General features: G+C 34.8%; 3 protein-coding genes, 1 non-coding gene and 1 pseudogene across 6 annotated transcripts; 2 read left to right on the top strand and 3 right to left on the bottom strand.

Annotated features, from left to right (window-relative positions):
• Positions 1-4819: 4819 nt before the first annotated feature.
• LOC111018459 (OVARIAN TUMOR DOMAIN-containing deubiquitinating enzyme 5-like) lies at positions 4820-7251 on the top strand. The gene is made up of 2 exons (XM_022294554.2): positions 4820-5119; positions 6347-7251. The coding sequence occupies exons 1-2, from the start codon at positions 5037-5039 to the stop codon at positions 6906-6908; spliced, it is 645 nt and encodes a 214-aa protein (XP_022150246.1). The 5' UTR covers positions 4820-5036; the 3' UTR covers positions 6909-7251.
• Positions 7252-9277: 2026 nt separating this feature from the next.
• On the bottom strand, positions 9278-14802 carry LOC111017642 (zinc metalloproteinase aureolysin). Of its 2 annotated transcripts, XM_088117807.1 has the most exons (3): positions 14643-14802; positions 13724-13869; positions 9278-10459 (listed from the first exon to the last, which is right to left on the bottom strand). In XM_088117807.1, the coding sequence occupies exons 1-3, from the start codon at positions 14696-14698 to the stop codon at positions 10434-10436; spliced, it is 228 nt and encodes a 75-aa protein (XP_087973933.1). In that variant the 5' UTR covers positions 14699-14802; the 3' UTR covers positions 9278-10433. The 2 variants fall into 2 exon arrangements, with proteins under 2 accessions (XP_087973933.1, XP_022149155.2); XM_022293463.2 differs by lacking the exon at positions 9278-10459 and having other exon boundaries at positions 13572-13869.
• Positions 10183-10572, top strand: LOC111017633 (monothiol glutaredoxin-S1 pseudogene; annotated as a pseudogene).
• A 171-nt stretch (positions 14803-14973) lies between the features above and the next one.
• On the bottom strand, positions 14974-15046 carry TRNAR-ACG (transfer RNA arginine (anticodon ACG)). The gene has a single exon. It is a non-coding gene; the product is annotated as a tRNA-Arg (tRNA).
• Positions 15047-18693: 3647 nt separating this feature from the next.
• Positions 18694-24022, bottom strand: LOC111020527 (Phototropic-responsive NPH3 family protein). Of its 2 annotated transcripts, none has more exons than XM_022297224.2 (4): positions 23430-24022; positions 21111-21177; positions 19641-20837; positions 18694-19545 (listed from the first exon to the last, which is right to left on the bottom strand). In XM_022297224.2, the coding sequence occupies exons 1-4, from the start codon at positions 23519-23521 to the stop codon at positions 19003-19005; spliced, it is 1899 nt and encodes a 632-aa protein (XP_022152916.1). In that variant the 5' UTR covers positions 23522-24022; the 3' UTR covers positions 18694-19002. The 2 variants fall into 2 exon arrangements, with proteins under 2 accessions (XP_022152916.1, XP_087974227.1); XM_088118101.1 differs by lacking the exon at positions 23430-24022 and adding an exon at positions 21266-21987.
• Positions 24023-25105: the final 1083 nt, after the last annotated feature.

The following is a 25105-nucleotide window of genomic DNA, read 5'->3' as shown; positions in this document are numbered from 1 at the left end:
TCATGTGTTCTCAACATCTGTGTTTTGCCCTGCCTTTTGTGAATAGTCTTGATGCTAGAGTCTGCTGGTGCACAGTTTTATCTGTTGATGCTCGAGCATTTTAATGAGTGTTAGCCTTATTTTGTTCACCCTAGCATCCCTTTGGTAGTACTAGCCCCAGGTAGCGCTTACCCTAGTGTTGCGCCTCAGCTTAATAACTAGAGGTTAAGTGCAAGTGCACACTGTCACAAGTAATAATCTGGAAATATTCCAAGTTGTCTCCACAGGGACTAGTTTTCTTTTAAAATTGATTTTGCAAACTGTTGGAATGAGCCATCGAGTTTGGGAATAAAAATTGGTGGAATTGTTGGGAACACGAAAAACACACGAAAATAACAGAATTTAAAAGGCCAACCCCCCTACTACTGTAAAATGATGAATTACATCTACCAAATGTGCCCGTAATTACACCCAATTTATGCAAGCTGGTTCAACTCCTATTCCATACCGCTTTTGGTTTGTTTAGAAGTTTAGGCTAGTGTTTACATATGTCTATGCAACTCTAGAATCCTAAATAAATCAAGTGCCAACTTATGTTTAACGGGTAAGAGAGCCTATGTCTAGGATCTTGTTTTAGTTCTTATTTCTAAGTAACTTCCCGTTTTAGCTTGATGAGATCCGTTTGACTCTAACTTTCTCAGAATTAAATTCAAACTAGTGTGATTTAAACAAGTGGCCAACAAGAAAAATCAACTAGATAAATTGTATCAATTAAGATAAGCAAGAGAGCGTAATACATCGTGCTCACTGATAGATGTAATTTATAATGATAAGAACTAAAACATTCGTAGGAAGGTTGAAGAAACAATTTACCTACTCATGGAATTGAAAGAAATTAAAACATAAGAGAAGATAACAAAAGAAAGCATTTTAAATAGAATTGGAAAGAAAGTACAAAATGGAACAAATTGAATTGCAATAAAATAAACAAGAGTAATTGTAGAAAAATAATTGAAAACAAAACTTAAATAAAAAACTACAAAACTAAAGTAGAAAGGAAAACCAAAGCATGGAAAAATGAGATGTGAAGAAGTGATGCTTGGAGGCTCCTTTTATAGGCCATGGAAGTAACAAGGATTTGAGAAATTCAAGGGAAGTTGGCAACCACTTGTTGTAGAGATATTAGGAGTAAAACCAAATCTTGTACCAATTACTTGGTCAAAAGTGGTTATTCCCGTTTTGACAATCTAGACATCGAATGTGGCTGAAGCATTGTGAAGCTGGAACTTTCAAAGTAACTTGGCTGGCTCATTCCTCCAGTAAGCTGGAAATTCTGGCCTTGCAATGTGTCTGACGCATTGTGATCATAAATCTTCATTTTTCCTTACAAAATAAGCATATTTATACAAATTAGTCTTCATTTAGCTATAACTGAATTCTAAAGTCCCTAATCACACATTATGCACATTTTCCTTAAATTATATGCTTGAACATACATTTTCATCCCAAATATAAGTTACTTAAACATGCAAACCTACCCTTTTTTAGCCTTTAATCAAGGCTTATCACCTAGGGAAGAATTTCAATGGTTATCTATGCAAAGCCGCCCTTATCTTTGTATAGCTAGCATGAACCTCTTTCTTTAAGATCCCCCTAGTTGTTAGCAAGCACCCCTTACTCTTCTATGTATACACTTAGCTACCATTCCTCTCAAGCTCATATTAGTCGCGCTTTAAGTTTGGGGGTGTGTTAGAACATTACAGTCTAGATGTCCTTAGCTGCATTGAGGACAATGCAACTTTTTAAGTTTTGGGGAGTGAACGTTCAGTTCTTACATTTTTATTAGCAATTGTATAGAACCATGAATCTTTATAATTATGTAATTCAGCCCTTACAAAAAAAAAAAAAAAAAAACTAACAAACTCAATAAAGGAGGGGCTAGTAGCCCACATCCAGAGCATAAAGATGCTACAGGATTAGGAAGGGCTAGTAGCCCATGGTTAAGAAACCCAAGTGGGTAGTACAAGGTTTAAAGGTTTAGGCTAGCGAAAGGGGCTTGAGAAAGGAATCCCTAGGAGAAGTTAAGCTTGAGGTTGAGAAGTAGAAGGAAGCTAGAGTTGGGCAGAAAATAATGTTTTCCAACTGAAGCTAGAGTGTGAACAAACTTAGGTTTCTTTCATTTCTTTGCTCCAACTGAAGCACTATAGTAGAGTATGTAAGTTCTAACATTTTTTTATCAAAATGAAAGGGTGAGACATAGAGTTGGATGCTTGAAGTGCAGGTTTCTAACTTCTTCTTTTATGAACAAAGGTAAAATGCATGCTCTTGCTTTAGGACAAGCAAGATTTTAAGTTTGGAGGCGTGATAACTCTCTAAAAGAGAGTTATTCTAGTGTTTATTTGGGTAGTTTTATACAAGGAATTGTCAAAGTGTGTCGGTTTTGGTGCGCAATTAGCATAGAAAAAGAGTATAAAATGGAATCCGAGCTAAAAGCCCCAGGTCTTGAATGCTGTAGCTAAATATTGCACTAAATGCTCGTATTTCTATTGTAAATGCACAGGTTTGGATGCAAAAGACTAAGCATAAAAGAAATGCAAAAATCTAGAGAATAGTGGGCAGGATAATTTCGAGATAGAACAGATAAATGTTGGAGCGAAGCAGAACTGGAGCATGGATTCGCTGCGTAGTAACAGCCCAGACACGGGATTTGTCGTGTCGGTACAATTTTCAGCTGGGTGCCCGAAATTTGGAACCCGATATAAAAGTGGAATGTTGCCCTAGTCGCCATAGAGAGATCCGGAGGGAAGCACATTTTTTAGAGCTGAAACGACAAGGAGAAGGATTCTCTCCATTTTTCGGGGGGCAGAAAGCTGACGACAGAGGGGAGATTCTACTGCAATTTCGAACTGTTATCTTCTTCTTCTTCAGTTTTTCTTCTATTCCCTAAGATGAGTTGTCTCCTTCTTTTACCCATTTTATTTTCTTCTTCATTTATGAGCTAAACCCCATTTCGAGGGAGTTTTCCATGCTGTAACTACTGTAAACTGAACCTCTAACTGCTATATTCATTTTTAAATGAAGCTGTATTAATTTCTGATATCTTATTGAGCATTGTTGGCCAATTTGTTCTGTTTGCTTGCTTCTATATTGACCTGGGAGGGCTTATGGGTGTTGACTTGCTTCATTTGAGATTAGTACTTTTCTATAGTATTTTGTGGATTCTCAGGAATGGGGTCCCCTAATCTTGCCTAGAGCTTGTTTTTACTGCTTGGAAACTTAGCAACGGGAGTTGTGGGTTTTCATGTTCGGGTGTCTCGGAAGGGAACCAAGTTGAGTTGGACATTAACAGATGTTTGTTAGTTAGAGAGATGTTGATAGGTTTGTGAATGCATGTGAATCTCCCCCACTTTTCCATATCTGTATTCTCCCCGTTTTCATATTCTGTGCTGGTTCTTCTGCTTGTTATCAGCTTTACGAAGTGTGTCTGCTACTGTGTTTTGTTTACTGCTTTGTTTATTTTATGTTTACTTGTTCAAGTCACGAAACAACTTCTATACTTTTTTATTTTACGCTTTTGGTATCTGTTAACGCTATTTAAAATATCATCCAAAGTCCCTATGGATTCGACCTCGTTTCGTACTACAATCGACATTTTTTATATACTTGCACGTATTGTCAGCACGGTTGTGTGGACGCAACAGCAGATCGTGGATAGACATCTAAGACACTTTCTCAGCCTTCACTAAGCTCTCATTTTTCAAAGTGCCCTTCATCTCCCCTGTCCACTTCTTTCCCTGATTTGTATATCCTTTCCTCCAAAAAGTTTCAATATGTGGCAGCTTGTTGGGTTCTCGAGGCTTCAACTTGGGACATAGCCATAGGGTTGAGAAGGAACCTTTTTGATAGGGAGCTTGACAGATGGGAAACCTTTACCGAAAAACTTGATGCAGTGGTTCTTGGTCAAGGCAGGGATAGTTTATGGTGGAAAGTCGATAGCAAGGGTATATTTACAGTGAAATCCGCCTCCCTAAATTGAACACGGCTATAGCTTCCATTAAGTGGAATTTCAGGGTCCCGAAAAAGGTGAAATTCTTCTTTTTGGACTCTTTTCTATCGGGGTACAAACATGGCTGAGAAAATCCAAAGAAAGCTCCCACATTAGGCTCTCTCTCCTTTTGTTTGTGGTTTGTGGTTAAAGGATTCAGAATCGGTGGATCATATATTTCTTCATTGCTCCTTTGCTACACGGGCATGGAACTATGTGTCGTCTCTTATGGGCTTTAGCTTTTGTCCCCCAGAAAGATAGACGATTTTATAGCAAAATATTGTGGAGGTTCAGATATCAAAGGAAAAGTTTCGGTCCTTTGGAATTATGCGGTGAAGGCTCTCCTTTGGCTCCTTTGGAAAGAGAGAAATAGTAGACTTTTTTAGGACAAATCAGTCCCTTTAGATTCTTTTTGTTGTGAATATAAAGCATACAGCTTCTTAGTGGAAAGGGTTCCCTTTACCCTCCACCAATAGGTTGTTCTTGCCTTTTTGGCTCTTTTGTTATGGAATTCATTATCTCTGTTTCTTATCAATGGCAGTGTTGTCCACTCGGTGAAGACAAAGTGGAACCCTTCAATAATGTAGAATCTGATGAGTGAAATGGTTATTACTCTGATCCCATATTGAGCTGTGAAGCATGGACACATGGACACAAGTCCGACACGTACACTCAATGGACAAGTATCCAACACGTTGAAATTGAGTGTCCAATTTTTTAATTAATTTTTATTTTTGGACACTTTGGGTTATGTTCGTGACACTCTTCCAGACACGCTTGAGAAAAGGAAAAAAACATAACTTCCCATGAAAAAGGGCCTAGCCCACCCCATTTCATTAAAACCCTAAATGATGAAAGAAGAACTGGTTTAGGAAGTTCGAAGCTGCTTGTCATCTCACTTGCATTTGTTTACTGTACATATTTGTTGTCGCCCACTGCATCTTCCAATCTGTTCTTCATCTTCTTAGTTTCTTGTCATAGCTGTCTATGAGAGAGATTTCTTCGAGTCGCAATGGAAGTGGAACAGAGATCATCACACCTCATCAAGAATGGTTATTTATGTGAGGGAGAAGCACCGCCGCCACCACCAGCAAGGTTATATATAGATTTAAAACTCTTTTTTGTCTTCTTCTAACCAGAGTGAACCACAATCGTATAGCCTCCTCCAATGTGGCAAAATCAAAGAACCATAATGAATAGCCTCCAATGTGGCAAAATCAAAGATGGAATGAAGGAGGTGGTGATAAACTTTAGCTCTAATCAACTATGTGACATAACAGATTCAACGGGACTCCAACTAGACTAACATAGTTACTAGAAGAAATATTTTACGTATGCGTATAATTTGTTAGACTTGAGAGTTCACAATAATTTCAAAATTTAAACAGTTCCTCGTTGGTATTTCTGATCCAATTTGCTTTATTGAAGCCGTTGAGGGAAATATTCATGACATTGAAGCAGCTGTTCATCAATCTTTAATTCTTACGCTGCATGGAAAAAAAGCCATAAACAAATAACAATTGTTTTTTCCCCCTTCTCATAAGGTCTCAATTTCCACATTTAGGAGTAGCTTAAGACGTGAAATTCCTACTGATTAATTGTGGTGAGAATTCATTCATTGGAGTATTTTTGCACCCAACTCTTAGGCTAATAAGCTATTTAATACATTGAGAAGTTGATTTTCACAGTCTTAAAATATTCACGAGATCTGTACAATCTCTAAGACATCAAGAGTAATAGAGGAAAAACATCTCAATATCCGGTCCATATTGGATTCCCATTTCTTTAGTTTGATTTTCATAGTCTTATAAGTTAAAATCCTCACCAGATTTTTACTATCTTTAAGTTATCGGGGGCAGTAGATACACTCAAAACATTTCACTACGATTGCTCAATCCATAGAAACAGAGCTTATAGTATGTTTGCATGATTATAAGTACTTCAATATGAGCATGCGATCTCGGACGGATTCCATTTTTGGACCGATTGCTCATTTGAGCGTTTTGACTCTGCACGCGGTTCCATCTCAAAGCCAATTGGTAATAAGAGAAGAGTAGCTCATATCTATTATAAACTATTGTAGATCTCTTTTCTTTTCAATGTGGGATCCTTGACAAGGGCTTTATCATTATTGTGGTCTTTTCTCCGGTCGGTGATATTGTTTACTTCTGCATATCGTTCCATTTCTTACGCTTCGACTTCAACTGCATGGAGGGTATTGTTAACCTTTGCATTTTGCATTTCTGCAGTCCTCATAGAATTTTTATTTGTTTATGTTTGTTGTTGTTCTTATTATTTTGCAATGACATTATCTGCATGCAGGAAAGAGATATCACAGTTGCAGGACAAAGAAATTGAACTTAAAAAGACAGCAGCTAGAGGTAGCAAAGCTAAACAAGGAGTGAAGAAGAAACAGGTGGAGGAAGAGATATCTCAACTTTTTGCTAAGCTAAAAAAGAAACACACTGAAGAACTTGCGTCGTTAGGCTATAGTAACAAGAACAGCAACAGTAATGGAAATGAAAAAAATAACCTTGACAATCTAGTGAAGGCCATAGCTGGAGTGTCGATGACAGCTCAATCTGACCATTCAAAGCCCAGCAAAAGCACGAAGAGGAGGGAGAAGAGGGCTCAACAAGAAGCGGAAAGAGACAGAAGAATCGAAGAGGAGCAGAGCAACATTGTGAGTAATAGAATGGTTGAGAATGAGCAGTTGGAAAAGAAGCTTGGACCTCTTGGTTTGACTGTTCACGAAATCAAGCCAGATGGGCATTGCCTCTATCGAGCAGTCGAAAACCAGCTCACCTTCCTTTCCGGTGGTTCGCCTCCATACACATTCCAAGAACTTCGCAAGATGATGGCAGTTTATATGAGAGACTGTTAAGGATCCCACGTTGAAAAAAGAAAGGACCTTACGATGATTTATAATAAATATGGGCTACTCCTCTCATTCCCAATTGGTTTTGAGATGGAACCTCATGAATATTAATATGGTATCAGAATCCAAAACGCTTAAACGAGCAACCGATCCAAAAATGGGATTCGGCCAAGATCGATGAGCTAAAAGAGTCACGATCTTGAAGGGGCATGTAAAGGATCTCACATTGAAAAGAGAAGAGACCTTACAATGATTTATAATAAACATTGGCTACTCCTCTCATTGCCAATTGATTTTGAGATGGAACTCCATGAATATTAATAGAGACCATTCACCTAATTACATGCCATTTTTTCTCTCAGACAACACCATAGATGGCAACACCGATGATTTGAAAATTACTGCAAGGAAGTCGAGTCAACAGCAGCGTGGGGAGGGCAGCTGGAGCTCGGAGCTTTGACCCATTGCCTTAAAAAACATATCATGATATTTTCAGGATCCTTCCCAGAAGTGGAAATGGGGAAGGAATACAAATCAGAGGGCTTAGTGAAGAGGCTGTCGTACCATAAGCATGCCTTTGGACTTGGGGAGCACTACAATTCTGTGGTTCCTGTATGAGACCCAATTGGGCTACTTTGCTTTTGCATCTATTCTGCAATATCTTTTGAGCCTTGAGTTTGTACCTAAAGGACAAGACTTTGCTAACATATAGATTGTTCTTCTTTTTGTTTCCTTCCAACATGATATTTTGTTTAGCCTTCCTCGAATTTATTCGACGATTAGCCAAATCGAGTTCTTCTAGTTATGACAACTTTTAACTTTCATTTGCTGTTATTTATTGTTTTTATCCTGTGCCACACAAGGTTTTACTGGATTGAATGTCTCAAGATTGTTGATTAAAGTCAAAATTTTGAATAACAAGTCAGTCCTTGAACTTTCATTTTTTGTCTAATAGATTTAATAGATTCTTGAACTTTTGTTCGGATATTTAACGCATCAATAAAAGTAATTGAAAATCCAGTGTAGAAGAACATTTTTGATATCTTGTTATAATTTTGTCATCTGAAAACTGTGGGCAAGAAGATATGTTCAACTGTTCACATCAAGCTGTTGGGATAAGGAAACACCAAGTAGAGTACCACTTGGCCAAGATAGAGAGAAAATTCCATGTCTTCATGAATTGGGAATTTTTGTTATTCCTCATCTCATAATTGATCTTGATAAACTTGTCTACAAGATTTGCAGATCAGTTTCATTTGCCCTTTCAATGAAACAAGAGACAATTAAAAGATGAAGTCATGTTATCATCTGTTATAAGCCAATATTATGTTCCTCCCTTGGTCCAATGGTTATTTAGATTTCGTTAAAATACGATTTTAGGTCAAGTATTTTCAACTTTGGTTCATTTTGATCCCTACATTTTAGTCTATGTACTTCCTACTATATTTCATGTTTGTTTTGATCTCTATACTTTTAAAAAGTAATCATTTTAGTCTCTGTTTGCAAAATTGTAACACGAACTATACCCATAATGGAAACCTTTTAATATAAATTATGGTTACCTTTCAAGAAATATATTGAATATAGTGTTTGTGTTAAAATTGTGATAGAAAAAAAGATTAAAAATAAAATTAAGGAACCAAAATAATCACGTTTTAAAAGTATAAGAACTAAAACGAACATTGAAAGTGTCAGAAATTAAAATGAACAAAAGTTGAAAATACGATGACCAAAACAAATATTTTAAAATATAGAGACTAAAATGAACAAAAGTTGAAAGTACAAATGCCAAAATAGCATTTTAACCTTTAAATTTCATGTTAGTTTGCTTGAGGAGTTTATCCAACCTGTGCCACAAGTCAAAAGACTCTTTATCTCTATACTTTCAGTGAAGTAACGATTTAGTCCTCGTACTTTCAAATTAGTAACAATTTTACGGAACTTGATAAATTGATGTTGTTAAGATTTAATAAGGTTTCTTATATATATAGATCAATAAATTGATGAACCCAATGTGTTTATAAATTATAAAAACTAAATCATTGCATAATAAAAAATGACACTTAATTTTGATGAGATTTTTCATGGTAGGAACTAATTGTTACAATTTTTAAAATATAAGGACTAAATTATTACATGCTGAAGTTGAGGGACTAAATTGTTATCAACTTGAAAGTCTAGGGTCTAAATCGTTACTAACAAATGTCCAAAGACTAAGTTGCTACTTCAATGTGAGTACAAGAACCAAAAATGTTTTTTAACCTTTTAAGAACCGAGCAACATTTTGTAGTACTGATTCAGTAGCCTCAACCATTGGGCTAGCTTCTAATACATATTTTTTATCCACAAGAATCAATGAAATAGTGACAATGATATTACAAATCAATAAATGGCATGCTTTAAACTCATCTTTTACCATGGTAAATCATCACTACACTTAACAATATTCCCTGCATGTGTTTTTATCTGCTTGGGAACAAAATTTAGAAGCATTTCCCTACAGGTACAGCAATAAGTAAGAAGAAGATCATTTGGTGGGACCACAAATTTGTCATCTCCTTCATGTACGGCTGCTGGGAAGATCTTCATGCAGTTGCTGGAAGATTACCTTTAACAAAGAATCTTTACTTTCCAAGATCTGGCTTTTTTAGCCTTTCCCCTGCATTATTTTGTTCATAAATGGCTACCAAATCTTGATCAGTAAAAAGGAAAATCCATAACTTCTTTAAAATTGGATAAGCCCAAGTTCTCTATCTCCAACTAAGCAGATGCTCCAAAATGAGTTATGCCAAGACAAGTTCAAGGAAAGGGAGAGAGAAACAGAATAAAAGTACAAAGATGGCATGGCTGGTACCACTGTTGTGGTTCAAATATCATGAAAATGAACCATAAATGCCAAATAAGAAGCCTGAGCCTTTGACAAATGGTAAATTCCAATATTCTGAATGGATAAAAGCAGAAGAAATGACTCCAAAAATTCACCTACCTATCTCTTCTCATACATACTTCCAAAGATTTACTTATAACTTGGGTTTGTGCATTAAACTGTCTCTACATTTTCCATGAGACTCCACCTTGTCATCATCAAATATCAAGTATCAGGAAGGGTATTTTGGAAATCTGCTTACACAGCTTCCTGAAAGTTATATTCCTCTCTGCTGTGGTATTCAATCTCAATACCAAAAGAAAAACCAGGTAAAGATTCTGATATTCCAACTTGCAGAAAAATGAACAGACAACCCCATGACATGAAATCTCACCTCAGTATAAATAGAGCACAATGGGAGCTTCAAACTCATTAACAGCCAAAAACAAAAACTTCCTTCTTAACAGAGAGACTACATTTCCAAGAGCCATGGACATGAATGCAGTGCAAGGAATGGTAGCTGAGAGGCCCGTAGTGATCTTCAGCAGAAGCCAATGCTCAATGAGCTACACTATAAAGTCACTCATATCAAGCTTTGGGGCTAACCCTACTGTGTATGAACTTGATGAGATACCCAATGGGAACCATATTGAGTCACTGCTGCTTCAACTAGGATGCCAGCCATGTGTGCCTGCAGTGTTCATAGGGCAGAAGTTAATTGGTGGAGCCAGAGAGGTGATGAGCCTGCAGGTCAGGAATGAGCTTATGCCATTGCTCATGAGTGCCAGAGCTATATGGGTTTGAAACAAAAGCTGCAAAATTTCAACACAAAACACCTGAGAAATTTGCTCATTACTACAAAATACCCAGAGAAATTTGCTCATTACTACATATCCTTTTCTCTATTCTACTTTCTTTTTTTGGTTAGTGTGGGGGACTCTTGACTCTATTTTGACTTGCAAAGTTAAGAATTGAGAGCACTTTTTACCCTCTTGTTCTTCATGTACATGTAATGATCATGTTAAATAAAGAGGGGTTTCCCTATAGCATTTACAAGGGCACATAATGAATCAAAATGGCTCATATTTTCTTTCTCCAATATGTGAACTTCTGCACTTGAGACATAGTAAAAAATCATATGACAGGAAGTGAAAGAAAAATGATGATGGAAATAAGCTCAGTTTCACATTTCTGACACTAGTGACTTTGGGTCCCAATAACGATGAATCAGAATTTAGTTCTGTTTTTCCTCCATTCGTAATAAATAGGACAATTCTTTGCTCCATCTTTACTATTCCATTCATTTCCCATCTTCTACTCCAACAAAAGTCATTTTAAGAAAATGATGTCCCACCACATCCTTTTGATTATCTTCTTCTCTCTCCTTTTTGGATTCCCTCTGGATTCATTTACTCGATGAGAATGACAATTAGAAAAATATTTTCACTGATATTGTTTGATATGTACAAAACTAAAACTGTATCCCCATTTCTGTTCAATCATCCCTCTTTCATAATTCTGCGTATAAACATCTCTCTCACATGTACAACTTTTCTTGAAAATTTCTGTTATTTCTTTGAGGCAAACTTTTCAAAATTATGGCTCTAATAGCATTGAACCAAAACACTACCTATCCCTTCAAAATGGAATCAACATATTAAGGAATTGCTGGACGAGAATGAGATTTAGATTCCATTAACGTTCTAGAAAACATATGAAAGTACCTTGGCTATAATAGCTCTCTGTCTTTCACATAGCTACTCTTTGGAATTAGAGCTCTAAACTTTTTGCTAATGCTAGCATTCACAGCACATTTCCAAAAAAAGGAAAAAAAAAAAGTCCCAGAATATTTCCAATTTATAGAATTTGATGATCCAGTTTAAAGAAACAAACATCAAGCCGTTCAGGCTAGAAGCTGTACCACTCTAAAAAAGAAATAACCAGAAAATCTCTTGTTTATTGAAATTCTGCTCTAGAACTAGACTTCCTAAGGTTGAAATATGGGACAGTTCAAGTCTTCAAAATAAATTGGTTAAAATTTATCTTTGGTATAAAGCTCTTAAAGAAATTGCGAAATCAGCTTCAATCTCCAAGTCAGAAATTAAACTACGACCACCCTTCCTTCCCCCACTTAAGAATTTTAAGAGCCCAGAATAGTCATCCCCATTTTACATCTTTGTCTCCAAAAGGATTCCTCCTTTGACATGACATTAAAATCTTGAACTTCAGAGAAATCTTGGTCTGCACAGGTTCAACATCCAAGCCACTTTTCAAGGTGATTCAGATCATAAACTCTTTGTCGAAGATAGGCTAAGCTTTAATGGTGATAGTTTTGCTGAAGACAGACCTCTTTGTTCCACCCCTTTCACTTTCAGCTTCAAACATTAACAAATGGTCAGGCCATCCTTCAACATAAATGACTTCCACCATGATCCCACCGAAGTAAAGAACAAAGAATGTTGGATTAACATGTTTTCTAAACAAAATAGCGAAGGGCCCAAGTTGGTGTTACCTGTCTCATGAACAATGGTAGGGGAGAAATAGGAATGGAAAACCGATGTTACGATCAGTGCCCATTCACAAGCAGCTGGTGGTTGGTTTTAAATGATTCAAAACTGACTATTAGTCGGTTGGTAGGGATGAAAGATGGTAGTCAGCAGAGATCAGTTGGGTTTTCCCAAATCCTCTAATTCTCTCACAAAATCCTCCCTACACATACTAGTCAAGGTGGAAAATCATTCTATCTACCATTAACTCCCTATGAATCCTTCCAACTTCCTTCGTACAAGGCGTCTCCTTATAAGACTTGAGGGCTTTTGGCAACAATGTGTATATAAAGAAAAACCTCTGCAAACGTCAAAGGAGATAGTAGAAGTTGTCGAAGGGAGAGCCACTCTAACAAATTACTTCCCTGGATAGTCTATAATATCTAAAAATTTATTCTAGCCTTCCGGCTCCTATCCTTCAGGCTTCAAGCATTATAAAAGAACCCTTTCTACCATTTTTGTCCAACTTAAAAGCTTCAGATATACAACTCCTCTTGTCCAATGCATACTTCTAAATTCTCTAAAGAAATTATTACTACAAGGAGCTCTTACGAGGATTTTAACATTTTCGCCCAACCACTAAAGGGGAACAAACTGAATAGAGAAGGAAAAGAAGTATGATTTTCCAACTTTAATAAGAAATTGTCTACTTACCTAAAAGCACTACCAAACTCTGACGAGAATATTTTTCTTTTCAACCACTCAAGATTGCTTTGGATAACACTGAACTCCATTTGAAACGACTCATGGGAAGTATTTTCATAAGACATAAAAACTAAAAAAAATAAAGCCACAGATGAAAGGGAGCTATGGATGAACAGTGGGGTGGGAGAGTGGAGAGCCCTCATGATGTTCTTCATGCTAACCCAATATAGATTTCTTCTAATAGAGCTAGGGAAGTGAATTTGATAATAGTATTGAATTTACAAGGAAGAGCTACAAAACTACCATACATTCAAGAGGTTTGGTGCTCTTCATAATGAAGCTTGAAGTCCCTAGATCTTTCCTACCAAGTACTAAGCAAACTAACTACCCTCGCCCCGAGGTTGTTCTTCTTGCTTTCCTGCTTCATCTTATAAATATACTTTTAAGTTACTGATCCAAAAACAGAATTTACAAAAGAAAAGATCCACATGCCCTTCTTCTATAGCTGTTACTATACTCCATTACCACATTGTCTAGGCCAACGCAACTTTCTTTGAGTTCAAGAAAAATGCCCTGGAAGCTTACTATTTTTATCAATTTCATACCTACGAGTTCAACTTTAATTTTAGTGAATATCACCATTTAATCTAATCTTTATTGAGAATCTCATAAAGAAATTACACAATATATCTTTCAAAATCGTTATGGAAACAATCTTATTCCCTAGATATGACTACTTGAAATGCTACTTTGTTTTTCAATACTTGTATTCCTTCGCCAATTATTTACTGCTTCACGAACAGTGGATTGTGCCTGGCGCATCTCCTCAGCAGAAAACTTGTGTTCAATAATTCCCAAAGGTCCAGGCTGCAAAACCCTTATGACAGTGTCCATCTCTTGCTCCAGTTGCCTGTATGGGAAAGGAAAAACATTAGGAGTTGCCCTGAAAAAACAATTTTATGCTTTTGTTTTTCAAACTGCTTTTAGAAATAAATTTTAGGTGCCTTGCGCATCTCTTGCTCCACTATTTTCTCTCACTTCACAACATTCTCACAAAATATAGACACCCCATCACATCTTCTTAACCCGAAATGTCTAGGGAGATGAAAGATTCTTTTTTTAGGATGACCAAAAATAGATCCACTAAACACTGGATGGGAACTGTAATTAGAGCATGTAGCTAGGAAGTGTTGGGAATTCAAATCCCTCAGCTCACTTGAGAGAAGAAACTCACCACATCCAATATGTCATAAAAACTAAATACAAACTAAATCAGAGTTTTACTTTCCCAAACCCCTAAATATAAAAATCTTACTTAGGCAGCATAAGTAAAACATCAACAACTTTCCAATCAAGAATTACAGAACCTCTCGGTTCAAAGGAAGAGCAGAGCCACCGACACTCTCAAAAGCTACTAACATCAAAAAATTACAGACATATACACAAAAAATGTCGAAAAGGCAGCAATTCCTGCATTCCCCACGATTTTGTATTGATTAAACAAACCAAAGCTTCTGAAACATTATCCACTGGAACCAGTAAAGGCTGATGTAACAAAACACAGTGAAATCATGACGAAAGTTGAACTAATCATTTATCGATCCTAAAATGTTGAATTTACAGAAACTTTTCAGCAAATAACGACGCCAATATGATCTACAGAAACTAGATTTGAGGTATTACCTGAAAGTACCGGAGAAGGGGATGGAATTTCCCAGTCGAGACAATGAAATTGGCATATCTGAATCCCCTGGTAATGGAATTCGCGGCTTCTTTCGGAAGTATAGAGCAAGGTCCCCCTGGTAATGGGTGGCAATGGCCACGTTAACGGACAGTATTATGTAGCGCCATGAACGACGTCGTTTGCTTTTTCTGCCATTTAAAAAAGGCAAAATTATATAACGCACAAAAAAATAATAATAAATCTTCAACTTTTATATTTGTTTGAGATAAATCTTTTCAAAAGTTTCACGTTAAAGTTAAGGAATAAAGAATAGGAATGGGAAAAATAAATCGACTCCACTGGGGATCGAACCCAGAATCTCTGGTTCCGTAGACCAGCGCCTTATCCATTGGGCCATGGAGTCATACAACACTATGTCGTGATTTTTATTATTGTCTTGTAATTTATAAATTAGCCTCCATCAATTGGTCATTTATTTTTTAATGGGAAAAGAAATTAATTTTTCCCTAATATTTAATTGTTTATCAGGTATATTACTTTTTATCCAAACTTTATTTTATCGAGTTACACTTTCTGACATGAGTCTTCTGATGAGTTTTTGTTCAAATAATCAATGTAGAATTATATAATTTTTGTACAAAGCTAGATTTAATTGAAATTAGTGAGTTTTTTTTAGAGATTTTAATATTGGTCCTCTTTTCTTATTTTAAAATTAGAAGAGGAGTTTTTTTTTTATTTTTTAAAGTTTTAGTATCATCCTCTAATGTATTGATTTTTTCAAATTAAATTTTCTTTTATCCACTATTAAAATTAATTGACAAAATGATTATCTAGAGTAGTCAAAATATACTTTTAATTGAATTGAAAATGATTATATTTTTAGTTTGACAAGATATACCACCCACCCATACAAACAAAATTTTACTTGTTTATATGATTTACACATCATAGTTTATTTAGTTCATCGTGTAGAAAATTGACTAAGAAAAAATGCCTTTCTTTTCTACTTCGAGGCGAGGGGTCGAAGTATCGATCTTAATATAGTATAATAAATATCGAATCTATTAAATTAGATTCGAACAAACAATAAGTATTTTACATAATATATTGATAACTTCATCAAAATTACTATTTTAAATTCATATGTTTTTATTTTAAGAAAATGATAAAGTTTATAAATTTTAAATGTCATCCATTTACATCACAATTTAAATAATTATTGCAATTAACACTTCTTCAAAATTAAAATTGAAAGTTATACATGAAACCAATCAACATATCGTAAAAATTTAAATTCACTAAACATCTGAAAAACCTTATTAAGAATTTAACATTTTTTTAGTACAACATGTGCGAGTGGAGAATTGAACTTACAACTTCTTGATTGAAGATATATATCAATTACCGTTGAACTATACTCGGTTTGGAAACACCCAAAAGCTTATTAAAGAAATGTTCGAACCCAATAACGGAAATACTAAAATTTAGCAACAATAATGAATATATAAAAAATAAAATTCACACTTAGCAAACTAAAATAATCCATACGTACAAAAACTAGTCGTGTATCTATAGTAACACATCAACTAGTAATAAAACCTAACTAATTTACGGTATAACTTATACAGCGTATTAATTAATATATTGGAACTAAATTAAACATTTATTCAGACTTAACCATAAAATATTCAATTAAAAGAATGAATGGTTACAAAAAAATAATCTAATTTTTATAAAGACATCCGTGGAGAGTGACAAATCTTCACAAATAAATGAAAATGTACCTAATTTAGAATACCACGTATATGGGATTTAAGTAGCTAAAATGGAAAGCTAGTTCACAGGCATAAATTGAAGTTTTTCCAAGAAATTAATACGTAATGGATGAAAACTAAAACTTTTAAAGAATTAAAAAAATTTTAAAAAAGAGGCAAAATACACTTCAATTTGGTATCACTAAAGATGTATTTTACAATTAAAAAAAAACGATAAATTTAGTGTAAAATAACTAAATTAGGGGAAAAATAAAACATCAAATCTCTAGTTCCGTAGACCAGCGCCTTATCCATTGGGCCACGGAGTCATTTGTTTGAAGATTGGAATAACAGTTATTTATAATATGAAATCTAATAATACAAACGAAATGGAAAACGGCTCCACTGGGGATCGAACCCAGAATCTCTGGTACCGTAGACCAGCGCATTATCCATTGGGCCATGGAATCAATTAGAGACCCACGTCTTACTTTTATGTATATAAATAAGTTTTCTATTTTAAGATAATAAATCACATAATGGAATTAATTACAATATCATCCTATTTGGTAAAACATATTTTTAAAATTACTATACTTTGATTCCTATTTTTCTTCTTAAATAACATTTATTGAGACTCCCCTCATCATATTTTTAGTTTTAGCTTTTGTAAAGTATGAACTATTTGTTATTAGTTTTCCTTTTTCGAAAACATGATTGTCAGCCAATAATCTCCTTCTCTGATATTTAATACGAACTCCCAAAACCTATCACTTCATTTTACTTATATATTAAAATCAAAATAATTGTTTTTAATAAAACAAATGTCAAACGTGAGCTCAGCTCAGTTGTAATTGACCCTTTATCTCTCACCAATTTAAAATAAGAAGAATGAAAAATAAAAAAGATAAAAAGATAAAGGAAAATATGAAATCACACGATAATTAATAAGAGAGGTATTGTATCATTAAACGAGAGAGAAAAAGTAGGATCGTATAACCTTATTTAGTTATAAATATGTGGATCCCAATTGAAAAAAAAAAAATATATATATATATATATATATATATATATATATATATATATAATTTTGCCCTAAATGGAGGGAGTATGGAAAGAAACATGTATTCAAACACAATCACTTTCAAATGAAACATAAGCATCACATGGGTTGTCAATTGCTTTGTACCTTTTGTCCTGCCTTGGGAACAATTCGAATCCTTGACAAATACTTGGCACCTTCCATAGATTAAAAATATTTAATAATAATAAAATAAGATATTGAGTTTTATTGTCATTGTAGCAAATATTTGTCTCTCTCGCACCGCGTTACCATATTAATCATAATATCAATATCAATTTCATTCTAAACCATCCATCATGGGATGGTTCAAATGGTCAATGAGAACCGACGTAAATAGTAAAGAACTTAAAGGGAAATGAGTTCAAACCATGCGGTTGACCACGAATAGAAAAAAATATAATTTGATAATATAATAAATAAGTTTCACCTCAAATAACATTAATTATATAATTGTATTTTTTTAAAAGATATTAAAGTTGAAAATGAAATTTATATTTAATATTAATTACTTTTAAAAAAAATCTTGTATTAATATGAACTTTACCTAATAACATACAAAAATTAATATATACACATAATTAATATAAAAACAAAATATTAAATTAATGAAAACAAATCTATTATATAAATGTAAATTATATTAAATTAATATAAAAATAATATGAATATGATATTTTTGAAACTTCGTATAAAATTTCAGACATTTAAAATTCGCATATGAAGATGTCAGACATCTACAAACGACCTCTAATGATTTTGAAGCTTGAGGTAAGACAAAATAGAGAGTTAAATTTTATCATATTATAAAATCTATAGAGTTTGTAGGAAACCTCATGTAAATTTGTATTATGATGCTTTTTAGATTGGAAGTAAAAATAATCTTTCTAGGATGCTTTTTTTGGTTGGCAACTTCTTTCTAGATATATTATATTTTTTGTAGTACAACATATAGAGGTGTGATTATACATATTATATTTTTTTTGTCTTAACCTATTGAACTTGACAGATAAATCATAATCTTTTAAATAGTATGAGTGGGGATTCGATCATTTGACCTTTTGATCGAGGTTATGATATCTTAACCAATTTTTTTTAGTACACCATGTGGGGGTGGGGATTGAACTTACAATCTCCTACCACTGAGCTATGTTCGTTTTGACATATTTTAATTAATTAAGTTATATTCTAGTTAACGAATAAATCCAAAGAAGATAGAAAGAATTAGAATCCATGTAATGTAATTAAAAGAATATGGTTTCACTTTCAACCCTATTTTACTGGAGAAAATATGACACATTCAGGCTTTACCTATAGAATACAAGTTTGGAATGCCTGCATTTGAGAATTTGAGACTCGCCCACCAAAAAAAGAAGAGAGAGAGAAAGTATCAAAGTTATTGGGATGAACAGGGAAACAGCCAGAATCAACACTCAATAACTATAAACCTCATATTAGACAGGATCACACTAAGTTACACTATACACTCTCACTTCACTCATCCAAATTCATTAGATTTCAGAGTCACGAAACCGAATGCCGCCTTCTCTTTTGAAACGGGAACCGGTTTTCGGAACTGCTCTTCGTCCCGATAGGCTTGATGCTGTTGATCCTGAAAAGAACATTGAGCTTACTTAACTTCTTGGTGAATGATTTGAATAGCTTGTTTGCAGGATGGGACTTTACAAGCTCCTGCTTCATAGAAACGTGGTCCTTTTCCAGGTCGGTCAGCCTCATTCTCATTCGAGCAACTTCGAGCTTCAGCTCTCGGTTCTCTCTTCTAACCGATGCGTAATTGTCCCGGGGAGAGATGGCTCCACTCCCGGCGCCACTGCTCGAACGTAAAGGAAACTGGCTACCATTGGTCGAACCGAAAAAGAACTGATTGTGGTTGCCATTCATTGCATTTCTCAGCCTAATTTGCTCAAAGTATAGCACTTGCACTGCCATCTGCACAGGTAGCCTTTCATTTTGTGCAGCATGGCTACATGCTTCTTGAGATAGCTTCTGACAGTCTATGGTTTTGCAAAGGCGGTAACGTTCCGAGTCTTTAATGTTTGGGTGAACCTGTTAAGGACGGTAACAATGCGTTTGAAGATTAATCATGCTGTGAAATTACAAAATGTTTTGGCACAGAGGAGATGAGTGAGAGAGATACTTACTTTTAGAAAGATGTCGACAGCTCTGTACAAGCCATCGCTTACCGCCCGAGCATGATCAGGAAGTAGTTCTGCTAATGCTATGAACTTTGAAGGCATCAAATTTGAGTCGAGTGCAACTTCCGCTAGATAGTTGTCCAATAGCTTAGAAACCTTGAGAATCGAACTTTGTTTCGGTGAACCAGGACTGTCGAAATCGCACATCATTTCGCTTTCATCTTTCAAGTGACTATCTTCATCGTCGTCCTCATCCAAGTTCAGAAATATGGAGAAGATCCTCACAACTGATTCCGTATCATACATAGTGCTATGGTTGATTCCATGTGTGATTGAAGGAATTAAAACGTCCTCGAGAATAGCTTGGTCCAATTGCAAGCCCATCCGTCTTTCCAAGTCCGATCTGCAAGAAGTCGAAGCCGAAGCAGTAATCGCTGTTTTCAACAAACTTGAAAGAAATGCCATTGGAACTGGACTCTTTCGGGACTGAGTCGGTAACAAGCCAACGATCGCCTCCACGATCACCCTCTGTTTCTTTTGCAATTCCAAGTCTAAGGAACTTCCCTTAACTAAATGGTGGTCCCTGACAACAAGGCCTTGAAGAGAATTATGAGCATAGTTTATCAAAATCTTGCTGATCATATCCTGTTTTAAGCCCTTCGACTTCACTGCCGATAGAACCCTTTGAAAGAAATCAAGACTGAGCACAGTTAGCAACTTCCCCCACCAATCTGATGGCGTTTCTGGCTCGATGTTATGAGCAGTTTTGGAGGGAAAGTTATGGTCTAACTTCAATAAGCCAGAAGTCAGCTGCTCTTTACACGCATTGCTAGCAATTGCATTGATAAGCCTGCTTACCAGATTGATCTCTTCTGACAAAGGTAATAAACTTTCACAGCGGTGAAGAACAGATATAGAGTTCGATATGTTCGGAAACACCATCTCCTTTAGGTACGCTTCAGTTCTGGTTACCAAGTTTCGGTCCGCGAACTCTTCAGTCATCTCCAAGTAATGAGAAGCACAATGCAGCATGGCGATATTTGATAATGTAATCTCAACATTAATACCGTAACAGAATTTTGCAGTTAGCTCGAACGCCTCGGGTCCACCAGGAATATAAGAGAGGTTAACTTTGGAGGTTTTCGAATCCTTTGCTTCCAACAACAATTTTCGAATTTTCCCGCTACGAGAAACTAAAGGAAACTGCAAAACATTTTCAATCATAAGAGTGGAACTTCAAGTTTGATCACTCATTTCCTTGAAAACTTCTAAATATTCATTCTTGTTCTTTAAACAAAGTTGGAAAATATTTCTAAAAATATCTTATTTAAGAAACAAACCAAAACCAGAAGCATTGTGAATCCTAATATCCTATGTATACGTTGGATTTCACTTAAGAAATCAGATAAATATATGTCATAGATAAAGGTATTCCAAACCACCGACTTAGATTTATTAACCCCAGTTCTCCTTTACCTTGTGAAGTGCAAAGCTTGAGCCTCCTACTTCGATGGCAAGATCACTGGAGACATCAGAGATTGGCCTGTAATTTGACAACCGATTAGAACAATAATGGAGAGAGAATGGAAAACAAGAAAACTCATCGGAACGAATAAGCAAACCGAGCATACATGCTTGTTACTTGCAAGAGTTGGCAAGGACCTTGCAAGATTATCATCAGCCAGATAAAACTAAAATAAGAAAAACTTTCCATTTGCATGAAAGAACTGACAGGATTTTATCTGCACCTCAAAATTATGGACAGAAACACCAGATTCGATATTATCAAACAAAAAGTGGCCCATTCTGAAAATGATGGATCTATTATTAAGGAATGGAGCAGACTGATAGACAGTACAAAGTTAAAAATCTCAACTTGAAGGTAGAAGAAACAAATCGGTTCATCGAAGCGGGGTAACAAAACGAACCAATGTGATAAACAGAACAGATCAACAGGATTCACAACCAGACGTAGGAACCTTATGGTATATGAGATCGATGCATATCATATCAACTTATACAATATAAAGCCAGAAAATATGTCATCCTCTGTCCACTGTTGTACAATTTGTCTGTCCTTGGGTGAGTAACAAGAGATAGCAAAGCTAAAAAATAATTGATTAGAAAAATAAAAATAAAAAGAAGATAAATTGCAGTTCACCAAATTGAAAATAAAGCAGCAAATAAAGACAGCAGTCAGCACCAGGCCTCGTGAACTTGTCCCCTGGGCTCAAGAAAGATGTTCAAAGTCAACCTCAAAGGTGGGTTACTGTTATTTTCAAACGCTACTGTTTACTTGTTTTTCTTCCACAATTTTGAAGCTCTGTGAACCAGAGCTTAGCTTGATGAAAAAATTACAGTTTCTAGAGAATGAGATGCCTTATACCATGCCAAGAAAGCTTGACCTTGAGAGAGGGATTAAAAGAAAAATGTAAACCATGTTTACCCTGTAATTAGCTGAGTGAGACAATCTTGTGCTTAACTTTCAGTCTTATTAAACCGAAATCTACATTTGAATTGATGATGACAGACCATCTTGGGTTGGCAGTCAGTAGCCCATGTTAATAGTAAAGGCCTCGAGGGAATGAGTTCAAACCATGAGGCCATTTACCTAGAATTAAATTCTACAAGTTAACTTGGCAACAAAATATCGTAGGGACAAGCGGTTGTCCAATGAAATTAGTGTGAGATTAGTCAAGGTGCACATTAACGTGCCCAGACATTCACAGATATTATAAAAAAATAAAAATAAAAAATAAAAATAAGAAAAACTAATATTTTTTTTTCTTTTATTTTTATTTTTATTTTTTTAGTTTTTGAAAATTAAGCTTAGAAACACCATTTTCACCGTGTTTTTTGCTTTGTTATCTACTTTTTAATAACATTCTCAAAGTCTAAGCTAAATGTTGAAGACTAAAAAGGAACTTGTTTCATTTATGAAATTTGACCAAGTTGGTAAGAAATATGAAAAAGATACCATAAAACTTGTAAGGACGCAAGCAGCAAACATACTTTTAAAAGTAAAAAATAAATTTTTTATCAAACCGGACCTAAATGACAAAATTACCCATGAATCATCCAAACCCTACCGCGGAAACACTTAAACCTAGCTACAATATCAAGCATATACGAATACACCCAAGCGCTAGCAAAATGCTCAAAACACAGTTTAAAAACAAAAGATTAACACAACTCGAAGAACTCAGATTATTTTACAGTTTTTTCCCTAGAAACTGCATGCCATCAATTTCACTCTGTTTGTCTCTTTGTGATGGGAGATGACTATTCAATTGTAGTCTCTTGTTTCCATGAAAAAGCTTTGTCAAATACGTTGGATAACAATTTCATTTCTAATTTTTTTATTTTTAAAAATTATGCTCGTTCCTACCCATTTTTTGGTATGTCTTTCGTCATTCTTAAATCTCAATCAAATTTAAAAAACATGAACAAGTTTTTAGAAACTACATTTGGTAGTTTCAAATTTTGGCTTGGATATTGAAAACAAAAAAATAATAACAATAATAATAGAACGATAGAATAGAACACATGGATAAACATAGAAGTAGTGTTTATAAGAATAAAAAATAAAATGGTCATGTAGAAATGAATTTTCAAATCCCAAAGCTCCTAAAAATCACCGCTCTGTCCATTCCACAGAACACTCAACATGCTAGATTCCGAAATGGTCAAACAGTCTCTTGAGCAATTCATCAAACACATAACAGGAAAGAAAGAGAGAGGGGGGAAAAACCCACTCTCAGAAGAATGGGAATCAAGAGTTAGAGCAGAGATTACCATTCAGTCGCGTGCCTTATGCTCGAACTCGGACGAAACGATCTCTTCCCAGAAATGCTCGGCTTCAACTCCGCCACAGTGACGACTCCCATTCTCGCTGCCTCCTCAAAAAAAAAAAAAAAGAAACTCCCCACAGCACCAAAACCCACTCTCAGAAATCGGAACCCATTTCAAATTTCTTGAACAAAATCAAAATTCTGCCCACAGATTGTTCGATAACAGACTCTTCTTCTGTGATGAACGAGAATTTTGAGTGGGGATGCGGGGCTGGAGTGAGAGGAAAGTCACATGAACTCATGCAGGATTGAAGGGGGGGTGATGACTTTGGATTTTGGAAAGCATTAGTTTATTTAATGAGTGATTATAATGAATTTAATCGAAAGGTCAAGAAAGGAGAAAAAAGGGGAACAGAACAGAACAGAGGAGTGCTAGAATTGAACTTTTCGGTGAAAGGAAAGATGGGGAAGTGACCATTTCACCTTTTTTTTCCCCCTTCGTTTGTTGGTTACATGGTTTGGAGAAATTGCAGGAACTGTGAAGGGATTTGCCAGTGCTTTTGGGAGTGGTAATCATGGCGGATTGAAAGCCACCCACATGAAAAAAAAAGTTCTTTTTCAATGTTATTTTATTTTCTCTAAAGTTAAAAATTCAACCCCCATGAATCATTCATACTTTGCACTTCCACTTTACCCTTGAAAAGCGGAAATTTTTGGCCTGCAATGTTTTCATTTTTGTTTCTAAAGAGTAAAAATTATGTAAAAAAAAAATAAGTAAAAACTACGTCTATTTATCAAGCATTATTTTATTCTAAATTTTGGAATAAAACAAAATAATAAGTTAATTTTCAACGACTTTGAAGATATATATCTTAATCAGTTGAATATCTTCATCAATTCAATTGAGTTAGGTTCAAATTGGTTTGTTAGTAATTTTAAAAGCTGCGATTTTTAAAATGTTTTCAAAAAAGATACTTTTTAGATCTTTTTTTCCCTTAGGGATACGTTTGATTGGTCCTATAGTAAATATAAAATTAATAGTTAAATTTCTCATAATTTTTTGGTTTGTGTTTAATAAGTAATTTTAAAATTCAAGTACTTATTAAACACAAAATTATCTAATAAAATTTAAAAAATGTGAAATAGGCAAGGGATCTATCAATACAACGTTTAAAGTTTAGTGGTTTATTAGACAATTTAAAGTCAGTGACGTATTAGACATAAAATTGAAAGTTTAAGAGTTTGTTAGACACTTTTAAAGTTCATGAATTAATTAGACACAAATTGAAAATTTTCACCAATTAGACATTTGTTTTATAATTCAAGGATCTATTGGATAGAAAATTGAAAGTCTAAAACCTATTACACATGAAATTAAAAGTTGATGGATAATTAATTGGACATTTTAAGAAGAGTTTAGGGATTATTAGATACGAACTTGAAAGTACTAAATCTATAATTTAATCAAAATGAAACTGATAGACAACTCGACTAAAAGTTATTGTCAATTTAGACATGACTCAACTACTTTAATATATTAGTAACAAATGTCGGGAATTCAAACGCTTCCCATTTGATGAATTGAAAAGAAAAAGAGTCTAACTATAGTTAAGTGGATAAAGTATATTAATTAATTTTCTTGAGGTCGAATATTTAGTCTCTCACCCTCATAATTATTGA

Source organism: Momordica charantia (genome assembly GCF_013281855.1).
Source record: "Momordica charantia cultivar OHB3-1 chromosome 9 unlocalized genomic scaffold, Mcharantia_2.0 BLBB01000009.1, whole genome shotgun sequence".
Taxonomy (NCBI): Eukaryota; Viridiplantae; Streptophyta; class Magnoliopsida; order Cucurbitales; family Cucurbitaceae; genus Momordica; species Momordica charantia.
The sequence above is the reverse complement of the archived record's forward strand: the minus strand, read 5'-3'. Positions and strand labels throughout refer to the sequence as shown.

What these genes read in the sequence shown, in the direction of transcription:
- LOC111018459 (XM_022294554.2), top strand. Translation starts at nt 5,037, where the DNA reads ATGGAAGTGGAACAGAGATCATCACACCTCATCAAGAATGGTTATTTA. An exon ending in CCGCCGCCACCACCAGCAAG is followed by an intron (nt 5,120 to 6,346) that starts GTTATATATAGA and finishes ATCTGCATGCAG; the next exon opens with GAAAGAGATATCACAGTTGC.
- LOC111017642 (XM_022293463.2), bottom strand. Translation starts at nt 14,698, where the DNA reads ATGCCAATTTCATTGTCTCGACTGGGAAATTCCATCCCCTTCTCCGGT. An exon ending in CCCTTCTCCGGTACTTTCAG is followed by an intron (nt 13,870 to 14,642) that starts GTAATACCTCAA and finishes TTTCCCATACAG; the next exon opens with GCAACTGGAGCAAGAGATGG.
- LOC111020527 (XM_022297224.2), bottom strand. Translation starts at nt 23,521, where the DNA reads ATGGGAGTCGTCACTGTGGCGGAGTTGAAGCCGAGCATTTCTGGGAAG. An exon ending in ATAAGGCACGCGACTGAATG is followed by an intron (nt 21,178 to 23,429) that starts GTAATCTCTGCT and finishes GTCAAATTACAG; the next exon opens with GCCAATCTCTGATGTCTCCA. An exon ending in CTGTCGACATCTTTCTAAAA is followed by an intron (nt 19,546 to 19,640) that starts GTAAGTATCTCT and finishes CGTCCTTAACAG; the next exon opens with GTTCACCCAAACATTAAAGA.